We start from the raw sequence: 23107 nt of genomic DNA, 5'->3' as shown, positions 1-23107 counted from the left end.
CAGAGAGGGAGAAATAGCAGCAGTGGGAACTCTCAGGTGGTAGTGGGTCTCGCCGGAGTTAGGATCCGATGGCACGAGGCAGAGTTGCGCGAGCGGAGAGCAAGAGCTGAGGGTAGGCGATGTGCGAGCGGAGAGGACGAGCTGCAGGCTTTGTGTGGACGAGGGAAAGCGGTGATGGTCCGCTGGAGTTAGTGGAGATAAGGACGTGACGTATGATGGGCCTCTGCTTATTATGTATGTGCACGAGTACAGCGGCGTGACCGGTCGAAAGTTCGGCCGGCGCGCCGCACACAAACGTTTACCTATTGTGAAGTGGGGCTTACTTACTTATTGGCCGTGGAATACTAGGCCTATACTACACTGAAGGCCTATACTACACTGGAGCGGTGCTGAGAAATAGATATACAGGCTGATTATACAAATACTACACGAATCACGTGCGCATGGATGGAGGTGATTCCATTCTCAGATGGAACCATGTCCACTCATGATTATTCGGATATTTTCCCTCTAAAAATCGGAAAAGAAGAGAAGATTTTAAACGCCCTGTATTATCTCCCCCCAGCCGCCGCGAAAGCTTCCGCCGGCCGGCCGCCGCCGCAACGCCATGTTCCAACTCCGAGCGCGTGTCCTCTCTTTCCTTGTCCACTCACCACCCCGTCTCCGCGCCTCCCGCGTCTCTCCCCTCTTTGCCCTCCGCCGCAAGGCCCGCAACCTCTCCGCCACCACATCCGCCTCACCAAGCCCCTTCGCCGCCGAGGACTACCTCGTCGCCACCTGCGGCGTCCCCCGCGCCCAAGCCGTCAAGGCAGCGAAGAAGATCTCCCACCTCAAGTCCTCCTCCAAGCCCGACGCGGTCGTCGCCTTCCTCTCCGGCCTCGGCGTCCCCCGCTCCGACATCGCCGCCATCGTCGCCGTCGACCCGTGGTTCCTCTGCGCCAGCGTGGAGAGGACCCTGGCGCCCCGCGTCACCGAGCTGAGGGAGCTCGGCCTCTCGCGCTCCGAGGTCGCGCGCCTCGTCCCGCTCGCCCTCTGCTCCTTCCGCAGCAGCTCCCTCAGGGGCAACCTCGACTTCTGGCTCTCGGTCTTCGGCTCCTACGAGAAGCTCCTCAAGGCCCTCAAGATGAACTCCGGCCTCCTCGCCGCCGACCTCGAGAAGGTGGCCAAGCCGAATCTGGCCCTCCTCCGGCAATGCGGGCTAAGTCCCTCCGTCTTCTCGGAGCCCTTCATTTCCCGGGTGCTCGTCAGGACCCCCAAGAAAGTTCAGGACGCTTTGGTGCACATTGACAAGTTTGGGGTGTCGCAGAACTCGCGGATGTTCCTCTACGCGCTTGTGGCCTTCACCGTCCAGAGCCCGGAGAAGCTCACCGACAAGATCGGAGTCCTCGAGACGCTTGGTTGGTCGCAGGGCGATGTGCTGCTAGCTGTGAAGACGATGCCGGGCATCCTGACCATATCCGAGGAGAGGCTGCAGAAAAATGTGCATTTCCTCACAAAGGTTGCTGGACTGGAGATATCTTACATTGCTCAAAGGCCGGTGCTGCTCAAGTATAGCCTTGAGCGCCGCTTGTTTCCCCGGTACTGCTTGCTTAAGCTACTGAACACGAAGGGATTGCTGGATCTCCGATTTGATTACAATGCCGCCTCGCTGTCCGAGAAGAAGTTTCTTGGCAGGTTCGTGCATCCTTACAAGGAGAGTCTTCCAGGCCTTGCTGATGTTTATGCTTCTAGCTGTGCTGGGAAACTACAGATGGAGTTGCTATCAGAGAACACAAAAGAAAACTAGAGAATCTACCTTGCCTGTCCTGGGTGAGCACCATAGGATTGCCATGTTGGATGGAAAAAGTTAAGGTTTGTCATCCCCCTTGGTTCATTGGTGAAGTTCTGTGCAGTTTTTCTGTAAGTGATCCTTTGTAGTGTTATTAACTGATTAAAAAGCATGGTTACAGATTATCATCTTGCCAGAAATAGAGCGTGTAATGAAATTTCTGGGAATGATCATGCTTGACTTCATCTGCAGTCGGTTTTATTGTTTCTTGGGCTTTCACTGGGAAATTATTGTGTATTGAGATGCAACTTTACATCTGTATATCTGATTCTAAATGGGGAACTGCTAGGAATCAGCTCATGCGTGGGACGGAACATGTATGGACGGTGCATGAGTATTCTGACGATTTCTTTCTATCAGACGTGTGATGGAAAGTTTTTTCCCTTCTAAATGGTTGCATTTGGATTTTGATTTTCTCAGAGACATGCATATGAACATTTAGAAAAGTTATCGAGGTATTGGCTTCAGCTGTTCAAGATTAATTTTTAGGAACTGGCAAAATTATGTGCTTTCCACAAACCAAGTTGAAATCATTTAGAGCCTACATCACACAGTATAACTACAAACAATCAGAGATTCTAACATTATACAAGACGATGGAATGATTTTTGAAAATGGTGAGGTGCAATCTTGTTTTGAAGAGATATTAATTTTGTCTTGATGGGGCAATAATAGAATGAGAGAACTTGCTATATTTGGATAGTGTTCAAGCCAATAAGCCCAACATAACCTGGTGTGTGATACCTTACATGAATTATGCAGTAGTGACAACCGAGTTCTCGTTTCTGGTATGGTTTTCTCCTTTCTTGAAACAAACAATTGGCCGTAAAGATACTGATATTTTCAACATTTGTGGTTGTTATTTTTGGCTGAAATATCCTTTTTGTACTATCAAGATGTTATATATCAGCTCCTCAAATGGCAGAAGGTTTGCAGACCTCATGATAACAAAACAGATGGGTCAGAGTTTGTAATGGCGATATGACAATATATGCCAAACTCGGATACTCCACCAAACTGCCTATATGTATCTGTTGCATGGCGGTATGACAATATATGCCAATATGTATAATATACTATGGAGTATCTGCAATTTTGATTTTCAAAATAAATAGATAAATCCTAATACTCCTATTCTCCCTGGGCCAAAAACAGTTTGACAAAGTCCCAGTAGAAGCCCTAGCCAAATCCAGACTAAAAACCATAGCAAACCCTATCCATCCAGATCAAACCTGTTAACCCCAATTTTTCCTCATATATACTCGCCATATGACAATAGTAATCTGGAAATGCTGTGAATCTTTCACACTTGTTGCTTTGAAAGAGCTGAGAACAGTAGCAAGCTGCTTTTTATGATGATAATTTTGGAGTATTTTGACAGGAAAATATGCAAGACTGTATAGTGACATATGAAAATAGTACACCTGCAGATTAATTTTTTCTAAATGGAGGGGGAAGTCAGTGTTTGGGTTTAGAAAAACTCCATGTATCGCGTTTTGCAAAGTGGCTGAAGTTTTAAGTTTTCTGTAAAGGCCTCTGAAAATTCCCAATGCCCTGCACTGATAAGTATTGCAAAATGAAGACTGAGATTCGCTCCCCTTATATTCAGAAGAAAAACTAAGGGTGTAAGGGGGGTTATACTACATTGTATGATTTGAAGCTTGATAGTCCTCTAGTTATTGTACTGGTGCGGTTTGCCTAGTTTCAGCTCATTCGCATGAAAAATCTAAATTTCGCGGCAGATGAATGTCTTCTCCAGGAATGGTTTTCTAGAAGCTGGAAACCTGAAGGTTACAATATCAACTCTCTTTTTTTACCGGGTTATCTCTACTCTGAACTTTAGTTTGATTATCTGGAGGCCAGGCTATAAATTAACAGCAAGTGAGTGGCCATATTATTTGATTGTATTTTTGTATTACAAAATATATTTCCAAAATTCCATCTTAAGTACTTATTGCTAAACGTCTTCTTTAAACCAATGAATATCTATAGGTTGAGCTAGCAGCTACAAACAATCATATAGATGCTTAGTTACTCTAGTGGACTCCAGGATTTCCTTAACTCTGGATTAAGGTTTAAAGTTTTAACCACATGTTAGCATGGTGTAGGTGCGAGCACATTCATTACTGAAGCCGTTGAGCCTCCTCATTTCCATGTAAGTTGAGTCTCTAATGTAGTTATGCTACCAAGTTGAAGTTGCTGTTGATTATGGAGATTCTCTTACAATTGATGGTCAGGATAGCTGAGCCAACCGAACTATTCATAATCATGCTAACCTCCTGCAGGCAATATGTTGACCCGAATAGAGATCGTCTCAACCAGGGTACATGCGTCATTGTTGCCTAAACAACAACACATACATAATCACACCACAAGCAACATAGCTCAGCATGCAGTAGCGGGCATAACAACAAGAGGGCAAAACTTTTGCTCTCAGGATGGGGGTGGATGCCATGGATATGGTGTCCATCAGTCTCTGCTTAACGAGGCTAAAGGAACCAAATTAATTACTCTGACACATGGGTTGCCCAATGCCTCTCAAGTATGTCCCATTTGCATTCAACGTGATCTCTACTATGTACATATCTGGACGATCTCCATTCATCATCAGTAGACTAACTGGGATATAAAGAGGCTTCGAATGTACGTATGTTTATATGTTGGGCATTGCTGCCACAGAGATGCTTCACTGCATTGCATTTATCGGCTAATGTGGATGGATTCTTCATTTTCAGCACATGCATGCAGTACTTCTAGTTATATTGATTTGCTACCTCCATCTTTATTGTAGAACCATATTTATTTAATTATTTTCATGTGCTCACAGGCATTTGATAAGGTTGCACACTGACTGTCATGTGCTGAACCTGGTAAAGATCAAGAGAACAGGGATACTACAGTCACCCTCATCTAGCCGCTTGCAGGGTCTTTTTTTTTGAAAGGAACACCAAATGCATTCCATTATATAACAGTACAGGGCAAATCGCCCTTTACATAATCCAGTACAAAGTCTGGGAGTTGGCCCAGCCAAGTCTCACACACATCAACTCCCAGATTAGCTCCATATGCAGCTAAAACATGTGCCACCCTATTACAATCCCGAGGGCAAGACACAACACTACTAACCGAAAACCCCACATGCATTTGGAATTTTATGCTCCTGATAATAGCTCCTAAATTCGCTAGATCATAATCTTTAGAGTTCACTGTCCTCATCAGCTGCGTGGAGTCAGTTTCAAACAAAACCTTGTCACATCCTATATTAATAGATATTTTTACATGTATTCTTGTTCGTACCGTCTCAGAAAATACGTGCAGTAACTTGTTCTGGTTAACTACAACTTCTGCATTTTATATGTCACATTTTGTGTGTGTATGCATATATGAATTTGTAAGGCTTGTGGAGCCACAAATATAGTTATAGTTACACGAAAAGCACAAGCTTGTTTGCTTCCTAGTAATCATGTGTGCAGACTCCAATAATAATCATGTGTTGGCTGCCTAGTTCAATATATTAGTTTGAAACTGAAGATTAACTTCCATTGTTTTTTAGCAAGACTTTATGTTTCAATTGGAGTTATTTCTTGTTTCATCTTTCTCTATAGTATCACTTAGGATGTTGGTTCTACAATGAAGGACTATTCAAAGTCTCAATAGTTCACTGTTGTTGTCATATTCTCAGTTCTGTATTAGTAAGTTTCAGGATCCCGGTCGGTACCAACAGTTTTTAGTGGAATCTTGTACATGGAAGATGTGAGCACAAGAATACATCTATACGTATATTGGAGCATATGTCACTCCATGATAATTACCTTCTTTGCCAATTATGGCTGTGTGCATCATGAGCTGCAGAGGCCGGGGGGTATTCCTCCTTTTTGAAAAAAAACTTATTTGCCTATTCAACTTAATATTTTCCGGAACGTGAAACTCTTGTTGAGGATATATATTCTCTTACATGTGATGATCAAGAATATGTGAGCTAAAAAAGCTACCAAGAAACCTCCTGCTTAGCTCTGGTATATCAGCCTGAGGCTATCTCGATCGAAAAGGTGTGAAAGCACCCGGGAGTCCCCTCACCCCCTTATCCCGTGCGATCAGCGTTTTCCAAGATTAGTGTTGTGACGTAGACAGCAGCAGGCCATTTGCGTTGTCACTTAATTAAGCAGGCAATTTACAGAGTCAAACAGGGCCAGTCCTAGGCTGCAGCAGATAGAGTGGGTCTGGCAACCGTTCCCGACTAGCTTGTCAGGTCTGGTTACTGTAGTAAGACTATTCACAGTGGGTGAGAATTCAAAGTAACATAAGGTCCAAATCAACAAATTTACTTATGTGGCAATGATTTAATGTGAAGAGAGATGAATTGAGTAATATAGCTAGTTACTCATACTATGAGTAATATCACACATATCAAGATAAGATGAGTCTACAAACTACTAAATGAAGTGTTGCATGATATCACACATATGTTACTCTCACTATGAAGGTACTAACATATACTAGTAACACATGTATATTACTGGTTGAAGTTACTCCCCGCTGTGAGTAGTTTAAAGGCGAGATGTTTTGTCAACTCGTTCACCCAACGCATGCATGATTGCATGTGTTTCTTATCTGTCTTTTCTTCTGGTTTTTTTAGTGAAGAGAGAGGAGAAAGGTGAGGAGAGAGAGCCTTTTTTATGAGCCCATGTGAGAGGAGGATTGGAAGGAGAGAGAGGCTGTGTGAGAGAGGGAAGGGAGAGGACAGAAAAGAACTGTTTTCCATGAAGGGAGAAGCTATGAAGGGAGAGAGAAGAAAAGTGAGGAGCCGACGCGTATATCTCTCTGTATATTCTGGCAGGCCGACATGTCACAAATGTCCATCCATCCTTTTTGGGGTAGGTAGTCAGGAGGAACAGGCTTAGAGTAGGCCCAGATTCATTCAAATATCGTGAACCCTCTCGTGCTTAACGAAGCATTAGACCAGCTAATTTATTTCAACGCTACAGTGCATGGCATAGATCTCCAGGTGCCATATTCTGCGCGGATGATACAGATAACAGGGTGTCTAGGCACCCGGGTGCTAAAAATCTAGTATCCTATCTCAATTGTGATACAGTCGGATTTGTTGCCAGAATGACAACACCATAATTTGCCAGAATGACAACACCATAATCACACCACACGCAGCTTACATCTGTAGCCATGGTGATAGCAACATCCAGGCGAACCGTTGGTTCTCAAGATAAGGGTGGATGCCATATGGACACCGCTAGCATTCTGAAGTCCCATGGTATCAATCCGATGCAAGACATGTGAGGCTGACCAGAATGGATATGTTGCCCAGCTTTATGGGTCCAAACTAGTTGTACGTCTGTAATTTCCAAAAATAAAATGATTCCTGATGCCTTTCAAGCCTATGTAACTAGTTTATCTACTTTTTGAATGCATATATGGACATTCTCCATGTTCTTTGTTCCACATCACTAGAGTAATCGGAAATGAGAGGCTTGTGATGGGCATGTGTTTTTATGATGGGTATTGTTGATGTGAAATGGAGCTAGTCCACTCTAGTGCATTTATCGGCTTGTGCGGGTATTCTTGACATGAAATGGAGCTAGTCCACTCCATTTGTATTTATCGTCTTATGTGGAAGCAAATTCCTTCAATTCCATCACATGGAATAGTTTGTTCTTGTCAGTTTGGATTTGCTATCTTTGCCTTTTATTGTGGAAATTTATCTGTGTCACAGGCTGACATGCTTTTGATATGACTGCAACTGCATGAGGATTGTCATATGCTGAAGTTGGTAAAGGTGTAGAGACCAGAGATACGACACTCACCAACGATAGCTACAGGCCAAAACCTAATTAGAGGCGTGATTCATAGAGTCTCTCATGCTTTAGTTTGTGTCTTCGGACTAACTCAATGCTTTATTATAAATCAATATGTGATGTCTCTTTTGTATGAAATACTTACTTGACTTCATGCCTGAGAAACTAATACCTACTTCTACATAAAGTAAAAGAAACAATCTTTAGTAGTAACAAACTAAGCTTGCCCCTTGCTATCTTTAGTTTCCTAACTATTACTACCATTGTGTTTATAACTCCTTTTTTTGCGAGGGATGTTTATAGCTCCTTAAATAGGATCTCATCTCTTTGTCTGATTGGATGACAATGCAGTACCGTATGCTACACTTGAAGTGACAACTAACCATGTCCATACCTTGAGCTCAGGGTTGGGCCCATGCCTACGACAAGGATTCTGGTTATGTGGACCGAAATGGTCGGTGCATATTTTCAATCCATACCTTAGCAAGTAGTTGTTGTAATTGGTGTGTTTGGAGTACAAAATGGACCTCTAGGAGTTGCCGGTTGACTGGGAATAATTGTATCAACCCAAAAATTTAATTTAATTCGGAACCACAACTATCTGTGTGACAGTACGAACATCAAGGAGTATGATTAACAATGACTATGCATCATTGAACTATGAAATTGACCTTTTTAGCTTTAATTGATCTGTTCTTTCTTTGTGGTAGGTGAAATATATATATGTTTTGTATAGTTCTTGAAATTGGAGGTTATATGGGACACGGAGTATCTGATCCCGAGCTTACATGCACTCAGGTGAACACTTAAATCCAAAAGATAGTAAGTAAATTAAAAAATCTGCTTTTTTATAAACATTGATGAATGCTTCACCTTTAATTTGTGCAAAATTCCGTAATGGAACGACATTCGTGAAGGTCTAGGCAAAAAAAGGATGCTCCAAAAAGACTATTTTTGAAGCATTTTGGAGCACCAATTTTCCCTCATACCTCCACGATTGTCATTCCATCACCAAATTTTGCAACAGGTGACCCATCATTTTTTTGCCAAAAAGGTCAAAACCTTTTGAATTTTTTAACTTATTTTTTGGATTTTACTATTCATCCAGGTGCATGTGAGCTCGGGATCAGAAGAGCACTTTCGGGTTACATGTGAGTTATTTATCATCTAGGTAACTAGAGGGGGTCCTAGTAATGTAGTTGCATGCCATGTTACTGATATACTCCCACTGCAACCAAATATAGCTTTCGGATTCCATTTCCAAAAAAACATGTCATCATATGGTTTTGAGGTAACATTTTACCATTTTTTTGTATGATTGTATGCACCTTAACTTTACATCATTGATATGGAAAACTTATTTTCCAACCAATATGATTGTCAATTTCGGGCCTCTCTGATTTGCAAGATTTTGAAAATGCATGAATAGAAAAAACTTGGGATCACGATGTCATACACCGTAAAATCCTACAAGATTTTGTTTGTTTGCATAACATGAAAACCAGGCTTTTACTAAAATGTCCTTTCCACGAATGGACAAACTCCTATGAAATAAAGTGTATACTTGGTTTGTTAGCAAAAAATGCCTATCTAATGTTTTCGCATACCGACATTTGGTAATGTGAAAACTTACCAAAAGCTGGAAACTTTTTTAGAGGTTAGCAAGCCAATTTGATAACCAAACACTTAGGGCTTGTTTGGATTTGAGACAACGTCTGCCTAGATAAAAAATGACGTTGAATGCTTGTTGTACATCTGTTTGGATGGGAGCCAATTATTTGGCTTGCCCAGGCTTGTTTGGATATAATTTGTAAGTCTTGCGGTGTCCAAAATGTATTTATCACTGCATGATAAGCTCATCATACACAAGCTTGTTTGCTTCCAGGTAATCAGTAGACTGCAATAATCGTCTCCGCAAAAAAAGGAGACCGCAATAATCATGTGGTTTTATGCCTAGTCCAATATCTAGTTTGAACTGAGCATTAGCTTCGATTATTTTTTAGCAAGTTTTTGTGTTCCAATTGGAATTAATTCTGGTTTAAGTTTACTATGCATTAATCAAGTTGTTGGTTCTAGGAAAAGTATCAGTACTATATATAATTTTTCTGTTCTAGGTTCCAGTTTTCTATCTGAATGTTCAGAATCGGCCGGTTAGCAACAACTTTTAGTGGAATCTCCAACACGAAAGGTGGAAGCATAAGAATATATGCAAGGATATGTCAAGCGTATGTGACTCCATATGATGCTCTTTTGAGATTTACTTTTGTACGTATTTGACATAAATTAGATGAAACTTGAAGTTGCAGTTGAGTATAGAGGCTCTCTTATTACAGTTGATGGTCAGGACTGTAGGATCGAAAGTATGTCTAGAGGGGGATGATTAGACTACTTGACCAAATAAAAACTTAACCTTTTCCCAATTTTAGTTCTTGGCAGATTTTAGCTATTTTAGGACAAGTCAAGCAATCATCACACAATTCAAGCAAGCATGCAAAGAGTATATTGGCAGCGAAAAGTAAAGCATGCAACTTGCAAGAATGTAAAGGGAAGGGTTTGGAGAATTCAAACGCAATTGGAGACACGGATGTTTTTCCCGTGGTTCGGATAGGTGGTGCTATCCTACATCCACGTTGATGGAGACTTCAACCCACAAAGGGTAACGGTTGCGAGAGTCCACGGAGGGCTCCACCCACAAAGGGTAACGGTTGCGCGAGTCCACACAGGGCTCCACCCACGAAGGGTCCACGAAGAAGCAACCACCCACAAAGGGTCCATGAAGAAGCAACCTTGTCTATCCCACCATGGCCATCGCCCACACAGGACTTGCCTCACTAGCGGTAGATCTTCACGAGGCGATCTCCTTGCCCTTACAAACTCCTTGGTTCAACTCCACAATCTTGTCGGAGGCTCCCAAGTGACACCTGGCCAATCTAGGAGACACCACTCTCCAAGAAGTAACAAATGGTGTGTAGGTAATGAACTCCTTGCTCTTGTGCTTCAAATGATAGTCTCCCCAACACTCAACTCTCTCTCATAGGATTTGGATTTTGTGGAAAGAAAATTTGAGTGGAAAGCAACTTGGAGAGGCTAGAGATCAAGATTCATATGGTAGGAATGGAATATCTTGGTCTCAACACATGAGTAGGTGGTTCTCTCTCAGAACATATGAGTTGGAATGGTGTATGTGTTCTGATGACTCTCTCTTCGAATGAATAGGAGGTGGAGGGGTATATATAGCCTCCACACAAAATCCAACCGTTACACACAGTTTTCCAATCTCGGTGGGACCGAATCAACAAACTCGGTCGGACCGAAAATGTAAACCTAGTGACCATTAGAGATTTTCGGTGGGACTGACATGCAACTCGGTAGGACCGATATGGTTAGGGTTTGGGCATAACGTAATCTCGGTGAGACCGATTACACAAACTCGGTGAGACCGAATTTGATAATTAGCTAACCAGAGAGTTGGTCAGGCAAACTCGGTGGGACCGATTTGCTCTTTCGGTGAGACCGAAAAGTTACAAAGGGGAAACACTGAATTTACATTGCAATCTCGGTGGGACCGATTCGCTCTTTCGGTGAGACCGAAAAGTTACGAAAGGGAAACAGAGAGTTTGCAATCCCATCTCGGTGAGACCGAGATCCCTATCGGTAGAACCGAATTGCTAGGGTTTGGCAGTGGCTTATGACAAGTGAAACTCGGTGGCGCCGGATAGGAAGAATCGGTAGGACCGAGTTTGGCTTAGGGTTTAGGTCATATGTGGATATGGGAAAGTAGTTGAGGGTTTTGGAGCATATCACTAAGCACATGAAGCAAGACGCTCATTAAGCAACACCTCATCCCTCCTTGATAGTATTGGCTTTTCCTAAAGACTCAATGTGATCTTGGATCACTAAAATATAAAATGAAGAGTCTTGAGCTTTTGAGCTTGAGCCAATCCTTTGTCCTTAGCATTTTGAGGGTTCCACTTCCACATCCATGCCATGCCAATCATTGAGCTTTCCTGAAATAATCATCTTGGAATAGCATTAGCTCAATGAGCTATATGTTGTTATGAATTACCAAAACCACCTAGGGATAGTTGCACTTTCAATCTCCCCCTTTTTGGTAATTGATGACAACATATAGATCAAAGCTTCGACAAATGATAATAAGCATGAAATATATCATCGCTTTGAGAAGTATGTGATAAGTAAGAGCTCCCCCTAAGTTTGTGCATATTTAAAATTTGCTTTGGACTGCAAATGCACAAGGAGTTAGAGTCATGGGTTACTCTTCCATGTCACATACATCTTGGTGGAGCGTTTAAAATGATAAGAATGAAATACATGCACTCATCACCAAGAATAGTGAATGATCACATAAGATAGATAAGATAATAGCATTAAGCAAGCATTAAGTGTAGCTTATGATCAAACACATGATCATCAATGTCTCACAAGCAATGACATAGTATCTCAAGCACTCAAAAGCAAACAAGTTCGAAAAACCACCAAATAAACCACCAAACAAGTTCAAAAAACAACACTCTCTCTCTCTCGAAGCCTATGATCTATACATCTTCTCCCCCTTTGGCAACAAGTTACCAAAAAGTTCCTAGAAAATGCATAGTGCTAGATCGACGCTCAAGCTTGATCTTCTGGTGGTGCTGGAGTCCGGATCACTCCAAGGACGAAGGCTTCTGTAGATGCCGAAGTAGACGCTGGAGTTGGAGCTGAAGTAGATGCTGGAGCTGGTGGAACTGAAGCTGTAGCTGGTGCTGAGGTGGTGGCTCTTGTGTCAGCAACTGGCACGGCAGACGACCTCGGACCTCGTGGAACTCTGGCAAAGGCATGAGTGGTAGTCCTGCCTCTCCTCTCCTGCATGTCATCCTGGAGCTGCTCCACTGCAGTCTGAATCTCTGTCATCTTGACATCCAAGTCATAGAACTTTTGTTCCATGATTCTCTCTAGGCTTGCCTGGTTTTGAGTTAGGGTGGCTAGTCCCTTCTCAATCCGCAGGGTGGATGCAATCAGGTAACCAAGCTGCTCTTGTTTAGTTTTCAAGAAATACTCAGATGCCTCCTCTTGAGTTGGCATCTTGGCAGCTTTCTCCTTCCTTGCCTTCTCCTTCTTTGCTTGTGCTTGGGCAGACGATGGCTCATTCTCAGTCATGACAACTTGATTGTCCTCAAAATCTGGACGGATGGGCAGGTGTTCCTTGTCCAATAAATATATGCCCGTGCCCATCTTAGAGTTGATGAGCTCCTGAATTTGAGGTGCATATCCACAGCTCCTCTTCTGATCTGCTGCAGTCCTCTTGATAGTCTCTACTATGAGGCTCATGACCTTGAACTTCTGTGGCACATCAAAGACGTGAAGCAAGTTGATTGCATGGCCTCTGATCATCTTGTGATCTCCAGACTTGGGCAAGAGAGTGTGCCTCAATATCCAATTGATTGTTGGCAGCCCTGACAGAAGATAGTGCACTGAGCCAAATTTGAAAGTGTCAAGAGTTTCATTTGGAATTTCCTTGTACATGTTGGACATTGAGTTGTGGTCCATCTTCTTCTTGGCATAAATGTCCAAGTCATTTGCTTGCTCCTCTGGGGCATTGATCAACTTTGCCCATTCCTCAACAGTTGATTGGTACCTCGTACCTTCAGACATCCATGTGATCCTTCCATCTCGGTAGAAGTGTGCTGTGGAGTAGAATTGCATGATAAGCTCCTCGTTCCACTTTGTGAGCTTCTGCCCAACAAAGTCTGCAACTCCACACGCACTAAAGCTGTCATACACTCCAGGGTAGTGTTCCTCATTTTCCTTCATGTAAGTCCAGTCGACCCATCTCATGTCACAAACAATGGGCTTCTTGTCAAGCAGTACTGTCTCATAGAAATCTTGCTGCTCCTTGGTGTGAAATCTGTAATCCACAGCAGTCCTTCTCCTTGAAGCATACAGGTCTGCTTCTCTCCACTTCCTCAGCCCTGAATCTCTCCTGAGCTTCATGTCCTCAGCCACAGGATGAGCATCGTTGTGGTCTGGGATCTTGGGCTTGAGCTTTCTAAGAACTTGCTCTTCATCCTCTTCTTCAGCAACAGTCTCAGGCACTGGGGCCTTGTTCTTCTCAGCTGCAGGAATGCTCCTTGTATTCCTCTTTGGTTTTGGCTTGGAGGCAGCTTTGAGCTTAGATGCAGTAGCCCCTGATCTTATGGCATCACCCATCAGCTTGGGTGCCTTAGGTGCTGGTGCAGCTACCTCTTCTTCCTCTTCCTCTTCCATGATGGAAGCCTTTCCTAGCACTCTGGCTACGGTCTTCTTGACCCTTTCCTTCCTCTTCTTGCCTTCTGCAGCAACTGGCTCTTTGGGAGTGGGCTTCTCAGTTGAGGCTCTAGCCTTTGACATAGGCTGCCTGCCTGCTGGCCTTTTGATCTTTAGACCTGGCTTTGTGCCTTGAGCTGGCTCAACTCTCTTTGATGTGGCCTCTTCCTCTGCCACATAATCTTCATCTTCGGAGTCTGAAGTTCTCTTCTTCCTCTGTCTGGTGGCAGCTTTTGGCAGATTGCTTGGGGTACTTCTGCTGCCATCATCTGAAGAGCTGGAGGGACTAGTGCCCTCACTCATCTGCACTTGCTGCTCTGACAACTTCTGGCTGTCACTCTGATCAGACATGCTGCAAGCTCTTACTGCTGACTCTGTGAATAGTTTATAGATGAGTTAGAATAGATGAGCATCACAAAATGAAGAGATTTTTGCACAAGAATGATCCAAAAACTTAGTTTTAGTTTCCCACTGAAATCATCTCGGATCTACCGATTTTTAAACTCGGTGATACCGAAGCAGTTTTGGAACCTAAACTAGTGAACTCGGTTGGACCGAGTCACAGTTCGGTGGCACCGAGACTGCTAGGGTTTCACAGAGTTCCAAAATCGGTCACACCGATAAGTAATTCTCGGTCAGACCGAGTCTCACTTGTGCAATGGCATAAGCCAAATCGGTGGGACCGAGTTTTTCAACTCGGTGGGTCCGAGATGGTTTCGGCAGAAACCTAACCCTAAAATTTTCGAATCAAAGCTAATCTACGGGCGTATTGACTGGATAGGAGTGTTTCAATCGTGGCAAGAATCATGATGATCACAATGTGCTGAGAATTGGATTGGAGAATAGCACAAAGATCGAGTCCATACCCTAGCTCGGCGGAGACTCGCTACAGCGGCAACGGAGGGGCAGAATTCCCGTTGACGGCAACGGAGACCAGCGACTGGAGGCGGCTGGCGGCGAGAAGACGATCCGGAGACCACGTTGGCAGAGCAGGCTATCGCGCGGGCGAAGGGGTTCGGAGAAATTTCCAAATTTTGCCCGTGACTATATATAGCCCGACCCTGTCGGTGTGACCGAGTGGAACAACTCAGTGGCACCGAGATTCATAACTGCATGCAGTTACTGAAACTCGGTGTGACCGAAATGTTCAAATCGGTTGCACTGAGATCGAAAACCTAGATCAACTTAATGATCTCGGTAGGACCGAAAATGGGGTATCGGTCAGACCGAGAATCATAAAGAGGTTTTGGAAGTTTAAGCCTATGACGAATCGGGGACTCCGAGCGCTCCTCACACAGAGTGGTTCGAATCTGACTTGATCAAATTTTGTGATGCAGCATGAATAGAGTTTGAGACGAGAAAAGCATAGATAGCTAGAGGAGGTTCTTAGGCATTCTTGTCCATCCACTTGGCAAAGGAAATAAACCCAAACAATCAAAACAACAAGTGGATATCCTCGAATGAGTAAAATATGCAACCAGCATGCTCACACAATAAGATGGCAAATGAAATATGTGGCAAGGCATGCACAACCAATTCTAGCATCTATCAAGCAATTTGCGAAGACAAGGTCATCTATATATGAGTATATTGACTTAGGAGTCAAGTGAGAACACTTGATCATAGGTCATACTCATCGTTTAAGCTCAAGTGGGGTTACCACTTTTACATAAAGCATTGTTGTGTTCACATCTTTAGAGTTGCTTTAGCTCAAGTCTTAGAGTAAAGCTCCCCCTAGATGTGATATCCCCCCTTGGAGGGATGAACTAACCTTGGGTTTCGTCGATGATGACTTCATGTAGATGTTGAAGATGTGGATGCTCAATGTTGATGTAGATCACTTGGAGCTATCCATTTGAGTGATTTGCACTTTCAATACCTACATGGGTTAGTCCCACAAGGAACAAACAAGGATATCCATAGACATAGAGTGATGCACACACAAGATGATGTCCATGAAAACTTTTAGGTTACCTTGTCCCTTGTCTTACCAACAAGAGGGTTTGTGACTCCTTGAACTAGTGCAAGATGTGGAAGTTGATTGCACTTGTTCTTGCCAAAATGATAAGAGTGAAGTATGTTGGCGGAGTCACCCTCAAGAACTCCCTAGTTCTTCTTCTTTTGGATCCAAACCATCTTGATGGGAATCCTTGGAGTTGTAGTCGTACTTGATGAAGTGGAACTTGAAGTAGTCTTGGGAATCCACTTGACTAAGGTCTTAGGAGCTTCTTCAAATGCGTCAATTTCCTCTTGAAGCTTGTCCTTGCCTTTTTGCTTGTAGTCTTGTGGTGGAAGATCATCTTGAGCTTGTGTCCCCTTGAAAGAAGTATCATACTTCTCTTGTTGAGGAACAAACTTTGTCTTGGGGTATTGATCTTCTTCCCACTCAACTCCATTGGCATTGAACTTTCGTTCAAAACCAACGCCTTGATTCTTCCGGTGCATTCCTTGCTTGCGCACAATTTCCTCGAATTGCTTGCTCCCGTCAAGGCTTTTGTACACTCCTTTCTCTATAATTCCCTTCAATAAGCTATTTTCTTGCTCAAGTGTAACTTGGCTAAGAGAGTCATTAGTGGAATCAAGAGAACTACTAGAAGCAACAATATTGAATTTAGCATGATCATTGTTACTGCTAGAGGAAGAATCTTTCTTGTTCTTGTTACTAGACTTGACTTGAGGCATGTAATTGGATAAGAGTAAACGCTTGGCAATGTAAGAAGAACTTTTCTTGCGGAGATCATCATTGATTGCTTTTAAGAACTCATGCTCTTGCTCAAGGTTGAGCTTTTCAAAGCATAATTTCTCATGAGCTCTTAAAAGTTCTCGATGATCTTCGAAGATAGTTTCATGAGCTAACTTAAGAGTGTTTAGTTCTTTAGTTAGAGCCTCAATCTTTTCCTTATCATTGTCATTCGTTTTATCTTGATTAGCATGATTAATTGACATTTCATCATAGTATTCATCACTAGAGTTGTCAACAAGTAAATCATCACCTAACAAGTCATCTTCATCACTATTGAAATCAACATACTCGGGGTGTGTTACCTTAGGACCTTTGGCCATGAAGCATCTTCCAATTCCTTCATTTGGTGAGTCAAATATGTCGTAGGAGTTGGTTGACACAAGTGCTAGACCGGCAACACCTTCATCTTGAGTATCTTCGGAGTCGAAGTGATAACTTCTCTCGGAGTGGCTGTCGGAGTCGGAGCCGGATACCCATTCACCAACATGAGCTTGATGTCTTCGTCTTGTGTAGCTCCTTGATGATTTTTCCTTCCTTTCCGAATCCTTGCTTCTCCGTGAGTATCTTCGTTCATAACGATCATCTCTACTCCTTCTCTCTCTTGGTGGTGATTCTTTGCTTCCTTTTTTTGGAGAATCTTCTCTTCTCTTGTAGGGAGCCGTACACTCATTGGAATAGTGTCCGGGTCTTCCACAACTGTAGTAGTTTCGCTCTCGACTAGAAGATCTTTTGTCATTGTAGGACCTTGACTTGAAGCTTCTATCTTTGCTTCTACTCTTGTAGAACTTGTTGAAGTTCTTCACCATTAAGCTCAATTCTTCATTGAAGTCTTGTTTCTCACTTGATGATGTAGGGGCTTCACATGAGGCTTTATAGGCACCACTTGATTTGCTGTGAAGTTCCTCTTTATCCTTAAGTGACATCTCATGAGCAACAATTCTTCCAATCAGCTCCGTTGGCTTGAGATCTTTGTAATTGGGCATCATTTGGATCAATGTGCACACGGTATCATATTTTCCATCCAAGGCTCTTAGAATCTTCTTGATGATGAATCTATCGGTCATCTCTTCACTTCCTAAGCCGGCAATCTCATTTGTGATGAGAGCAAGCCTAGAGTACATTTCAGCGACACCTTCACCATCCTTCATCTTGAACTTGTCAAGTTGGCTTTGAAGCACATCCAACTTGGATTCCTTGACGGAGTCGGTACCTTCGTGCATATCAATCAAAGTGTCCCAAATTTCCTTCGCATTCTCAAGACGGCTGATTTTGTTGAATTCTTCGGGGCACAATCCGTTGAAGAGAATATCACAAGCTTGAGCATTGTATTGCAACATCTTCAACTCATCCGCGGTAGCTTCACGGTTTGGTTCTTGTTGGAAATATGCCCTAGAGGCAATAATAAAAGCATTATTATTATATTTCCTTGTTCATGATAATTGTCTTTATTCATGCTATAATTGTATTATCCGGAAATCGTAATACATGTGTGAATAACAGACACCAACATGTCCCTAGTAAGCCTCTAGTTGACTAGCTCGTTGATCAACAGATAGTCATGGTTTCCTGACTATGGACATTGGATGTCATTGATAACGAGATCACATCATTAGGAGAATGATGTGATGGACAAGACCCAATCCTAAACATAGCTTAAAGATCGTATAGTTCGTTTGCTATAGTTTTCCAATGTCAAGTATCCTTTCCTTAGACCATGAGATCGTGTAACTCCCGGATACCGTAGGAGTGCTTTGGGTATACCAAACGTCACAACGTAACTGGGTGACTATAAAGGTATACTACGGGTATCTCCGAAAGTGTCTGTTGGGTTGACACGGATCAAGACTGGGATTTGTCACTCCGTATGACGGAGAGGTATCACTGGGCCCACTCGGTAATGCATCATCATAATGAGCTCAAATTGACCAAGTGTCTGGTCACGGGATCATGCATTACGGTACGAGTAAAGTGACTTGCCGGTAACAAGATTGAACGAGGTATTGGGATACCGACGATCGAATCTCGGGCAAGTAACATACCGATTGACAAAGGGAATTGTATACGGGGTTGCTTGAATCCTCGACATCGTGGTTCATCTGATGAGATCATCGAGGAGCATGTGGGAGCCAACATGGGTATCCAGATCCCGCTGTTGGTTATTGACCGGAGAGTCGTCTCGGTCATGTCTACATGTCTCCCGAACCCGTAGGGTCTACACACTTAAGGTTCGGTGACGCTAGGGTTGTAGGGATATGTATATGCAGTAACCCGAATGTTGTTCGGAGTCCCGGATGAGATCCCGGACATCACGAGGAGTTCCGGAATGGTCCGGAGGTAAAGATTTATATATGGGAAGTCCTGTTTCGGCCATCGGGACAAGTTTCGGGGTCATCGGTATTATACCGGGACCACCGGAAGGGTCCCGGGGGTCCACCGGGTGGGGCCACCTGCCCCGGGGGGCCACATGGGCTGAAGGGGGTGCGCCTTGGCCTACATGGGCCAAGGGCACAAGCCCCAAGAGGCCCATGCGCCTAGGGTTCACAAAAGGGAAGAGTCCCACTAGTGGAAGGCACCTCCTAGGTGCCTTGGGGGGGAGGGAAACCTCCCTTGGCCGCCGCCCCCTAGGAGATTGGATCTCCTAGGGCCGGCGCCCCCCCCCCCTTGGCCCTCCTATATATAGTGGGGGAAGGAGGGCTTTTGATCCACGCCTTTGGTTGCCTCCTTCTCCCTCTCCAACACCTCCTCTTCCTCCATAGCGCTTGGCGAAGCCCTGACGGAGTACTGCAGCTCCATCACCACCACGCCGTCGTGCTGCTGCTGGAGCCATCTTCCTCAACCTCTCCTTCCCTCTTGCTGGATCAAGAAGAAGGAGACGTTACGCTGACCGTGCGTGTGTTGAACGCGGAGGTGCCATCCGTTCGGTGCTAGGATCTCCGGTGGTTTGGATCACGTCGTGTTCGACTACCTCATCCCCGTTCTTTGAACGCTTCCGCTCACGATCTACAAAGGTACGTAGATGCATCCGATCACTCGTTGCTATATGAACTCATAGATGGATCTTGGTGAAACCGTAGGAAATTTTTTGTTTTCTGCAACGTTCCCCAACAGTGGCATCATGAGCTAGGTCTATGCGTAGTTCTTCTTGCGCAAGTAGAACACAATTTGTTGTGGGCGTTGATGTTGTCAACTTTCTTGCCGCTACTAGTCTTATCTTGCTTCAACGGTATTGTGGGATGAAGCGGCCCGGACCAACCTTACACGTACGCTTACGTGAGACCGGTTCCACCGACTAACATGCGCAAGTTGCATAAGGTGGCTGGCGGGTGTCTGTCTCTCCTACTTTAGTTGGAGCGGATTCGATGAAAAGGGTCCTTATGACGGGTAAATAGAAGTTAACAAATCACGTTGTGGCTTTCACGTAGGTAAGAAAACGTTCTTGCTAGAACCCTACTTCAGCCACGTAAAACTTGCAACAACAATTAGAGGACGTCTAACTTGTTTTTGCAGCAAGTGCTTTGTGATATGATATGGCCAAAGTTGTGATGAATGATGAATGATCTATATGTGATGTATGAGATGTTCATGCTATTGTAATAGGAATCACGACTTGCATGTCGATGAGTATGACAACCGGCAGGAGCCATAGGAGTTGTCTTTATTTTTTGTATGACCTGCGTGTCATTGAGAAACGCCATGTAAATTACTTTACTTTATTGCTAAACACGTTAGCCATAGTAGTAGAAGTAATAGTTGGCGAGCAACTTCATGGAGACACAATGATGGAGATCATGATGATGGAGATCATGGTGTCATGCCGGTGACAAGATGATCATGGAGCCCCAAGATGGAGATCAAAGGAGCTATGTGATATTGGCCATATCATGTCACTATTATTATTTGATTGCATGTGATGTTTATCATGTTTTTCATCTTGTTTGCTTAGAACGACGGTAGTAAATAAGATGACCCCTCATAATAATTTCAAGAAAGTGTTCCCCCTAACTGTGCACCATTGCAACAGTTCGTTGTTTCGAAGCACCACGTGATGATCGGGTGTGATAGATTCTAATGTTCACATACAACGGGTGTAAGACAGATTTACACATGCAAACACTTAGGTTGACTTGACGAGCCTAGCATGTGTATAGACATGGCCTCGGAACACAGAAGACCGAAAGGTCGAGCATGAGTCGTATAGAAGATACGATCAACATGAAGATGTTCACCGACGTTGACTAGTCCGTCTCACGTGATGATCGGACACGGCCTAATTGACTCGGATCATGTTATACTTAGATGACTAGAAGAGGGATGTCTATCTAAGTGGGAGTTCATTGAATAATTTGATTAGATGAACTTAATTATCATGAACTTAGTCTAAAATCTTTACAATATGTCTTGTAGATCAAATGGCCAACGTAGTCCTCAACTTCAACGCGTTCCTAGAGAAAACCAAGCTGAAAGACGATGGCAGCAACTATACGGACTGGGTCCGGAACCTGAGGATCATCCTCATAGCTGCCAAGAAAGATTATGTCCTACAAGCACCGCTAGGTGATCCACCCGTCTCACAGAACCAAGACGTTATGAACGCTTGGCAGACACGTGCTGATGACTACTCCCTCGTTCAGTGCGGCATGCTTTACAGCTTAGAGCCGGGGCTCCAAAAGCGTTTTGAGAGACATGGAGCATATGAGATGTTCGAAGAGCTGAAAATGGTTTTTCAAGCTCATGCCCGAATCGAGAGATATGAGGTCTCCGACAAGTTCTTCAGCTGTAAGATGGAGGAAAATAGTTCTGTCAGTGAGCACATACTCACTATGTCTGGGTTACATAACCGCTTGACTAAGCTGGGAGTTAATCTCCCGGATGACGCGGTCATTGACAGAATCCTCCAGTCGCTTCCACCGAGCTACAAGAGCTTTGTGATGAACTTCAATATGCAGGGGATGGAAAAGACCATTCCTGAAGTATTTGCTATGCTGAAATCAGCAGAGGTAGAAGTCAAGAAGGAACATCAAGTGTTGATGGTGAATAAAACCACTAAGTTCAAGAAGGGCAAGGGTAAAAAGAACTCAAAGAAGGACGGCAAGGAAGTTGCCGCGCCTGGCAAGAAAGCTGCCGGGAAGAAGCCAAAGAATGGACCCAAGCCCGAGACTGAGTGCTTTTATTGCAAGGGAAGTGGTCACTGGAAGCGGAACTGCCCCAAATACTTAGCGGACAAGAAGGCCGGCAAAACAAAAGGTATATGTGATATACATGTAATTGATGTGTACCTTACCAGTACTCGTAGTAGCTCTTGGGTATTTGATACCGGTGCAGTTGCTCACATTTGTAACTCAAAGCAGGAGCTGCGGAATAAGCGGAGACTGGCGAAGGACGAGGTGACGATGCGCGTCGGGAATGGTTCCAAGGTCGATGTGATCGCCGTCGGCACGCTGCCTCTACATTTACCTACGGGATTAGTTTTAAACCTCAATAATTGTTATTTAGTGCCAGCTTTGAGCATGAACATTGTATCGGGATCTCGTTTAATTCGAGATGGCTACTCATTTAAATCCGAGAATAATGGTTGTTCCATTTATATGAGAGATATGTTTTGTGGTCATGCTCCTATGGTGAATGGTTTATTCTTAATGAATCTCGAGCGTAATGCTACACATATTCATAGTGTGAGTACCAAAAGATGTAAGGTCGATAATGATAGTCCCACATACTTGTGGCACTGCCGCCTTGGTCACATAGGTGTCAAACGCATGAAGAAGCTCCATGCAGATGGACTTTTAGAGTCTCTTGATTATGAATCATTTGACACGTGCGAACCATGCCTCATGGGTAAAATGGCCAAGACTCCGTTCTCAGGAACAATGGAGCGAGCAACCAACTTATTGGAAATCATACATACTGATGTGTGCGGTCCAATGAGTGTTGAGGCTCGCGATGGCTATCGTTATGTTCTCACCCTCACTGATGACTTGAGTAGATATGGGTATGTCTACTTAATGAAACACAAGTCTGAAACCTTTGAAAAGTTCAAGGAATTTCAGAGTGAAGTTGAGAATCAACGTGACAGGAAAATCAAGTTTCTACGATCAGATCGTGGAGGAGAATACTTGAGTCACGAATTTGGCACACACTTAAGAAAACGTGGAATAGTTTCACAACTCACGCCGCCTGGAACACCTCAGCGTAATGGTGTGTCCGAACGTCGTAATCGCACTCTATTAGATATGGTGCGATCTATGATGTCTCTTACCGATTTACCGCTATCTTTTTGGGGCTATGCTTTAGAGACTGCCGCATTCACTTTAAATAGGGCTCCGTCGAAATCCGTTGAGACGACACCGTTTGAATTATGGTTTGGTAAGAAACCTAAGTTGTCGTTTCTAAAAGTTTGGGGATGCGATGCTTATGTCAAGAAAC

The 23107-nt window shown here is 43.8% G+C and overlaps 1 protein-coding gene across 2 annotated transcripts; it reads left to right on the top strand.

Annotated features, from left to right (window-relative positions):
* The first annotated feature begins 594 nt into the window (after positions 1 to 594).
* On the top strand, positions 595 to 4652 carry LOC125520134 (transcription termination factor MTEF18, mitochondrial). Of its 2 annotated transcripts, XM_087534863.1 has the most exons (4): positions 595 to 1851; positions 3571 to 3709; positions 3937 to 3983; positions 4114 to 4652. In XM_087534863.1, the coding sequence occupies exon 1, from the start codon at positions 608 to 610 to the stop codon at positions 1784 to 1786; it is 1179 nt and encodes a 392-aa protein (XP_087390989.1). In that variant the 5' UTR covers positions 595 to 607; the 3' UTR covers positions 1787 to 1851; positions 3571 to 3709; positions 3937 to 3983; positions 4114 to 4652. The 2 variants fall into 2 exon arrangements, with proteins under 2 accessions (XP_087390989.1, XP_087390988.1); XM_087534862.1 differs by lacking the exon at positions 3571 to 3709.
* The last annotated feature ends 18455 nt before the right edge of the window (positions 4653 to 23107 follow it).

This window comes from Triticum urartu, chromosome 7A (genome assembly GCF_056163025.1).
Source record: "Triticum urartu cultivar PI428250 chromosome 7A, HENAU_Tu73, whole genome shotgun sequence".
Taxonomy (NCBI): domain Eukaryota; kingdom Viridiplantae; phylum Streptophyta; class Magnoliopsida; order Poales; family Poaceae; genus Triticum; species Triticum urartu.
The sequence above is the reverse complement of the archived record's forward strand: the minus strand, read 5'-3'. Positions and strand labels throughout refer to the sequence as shown.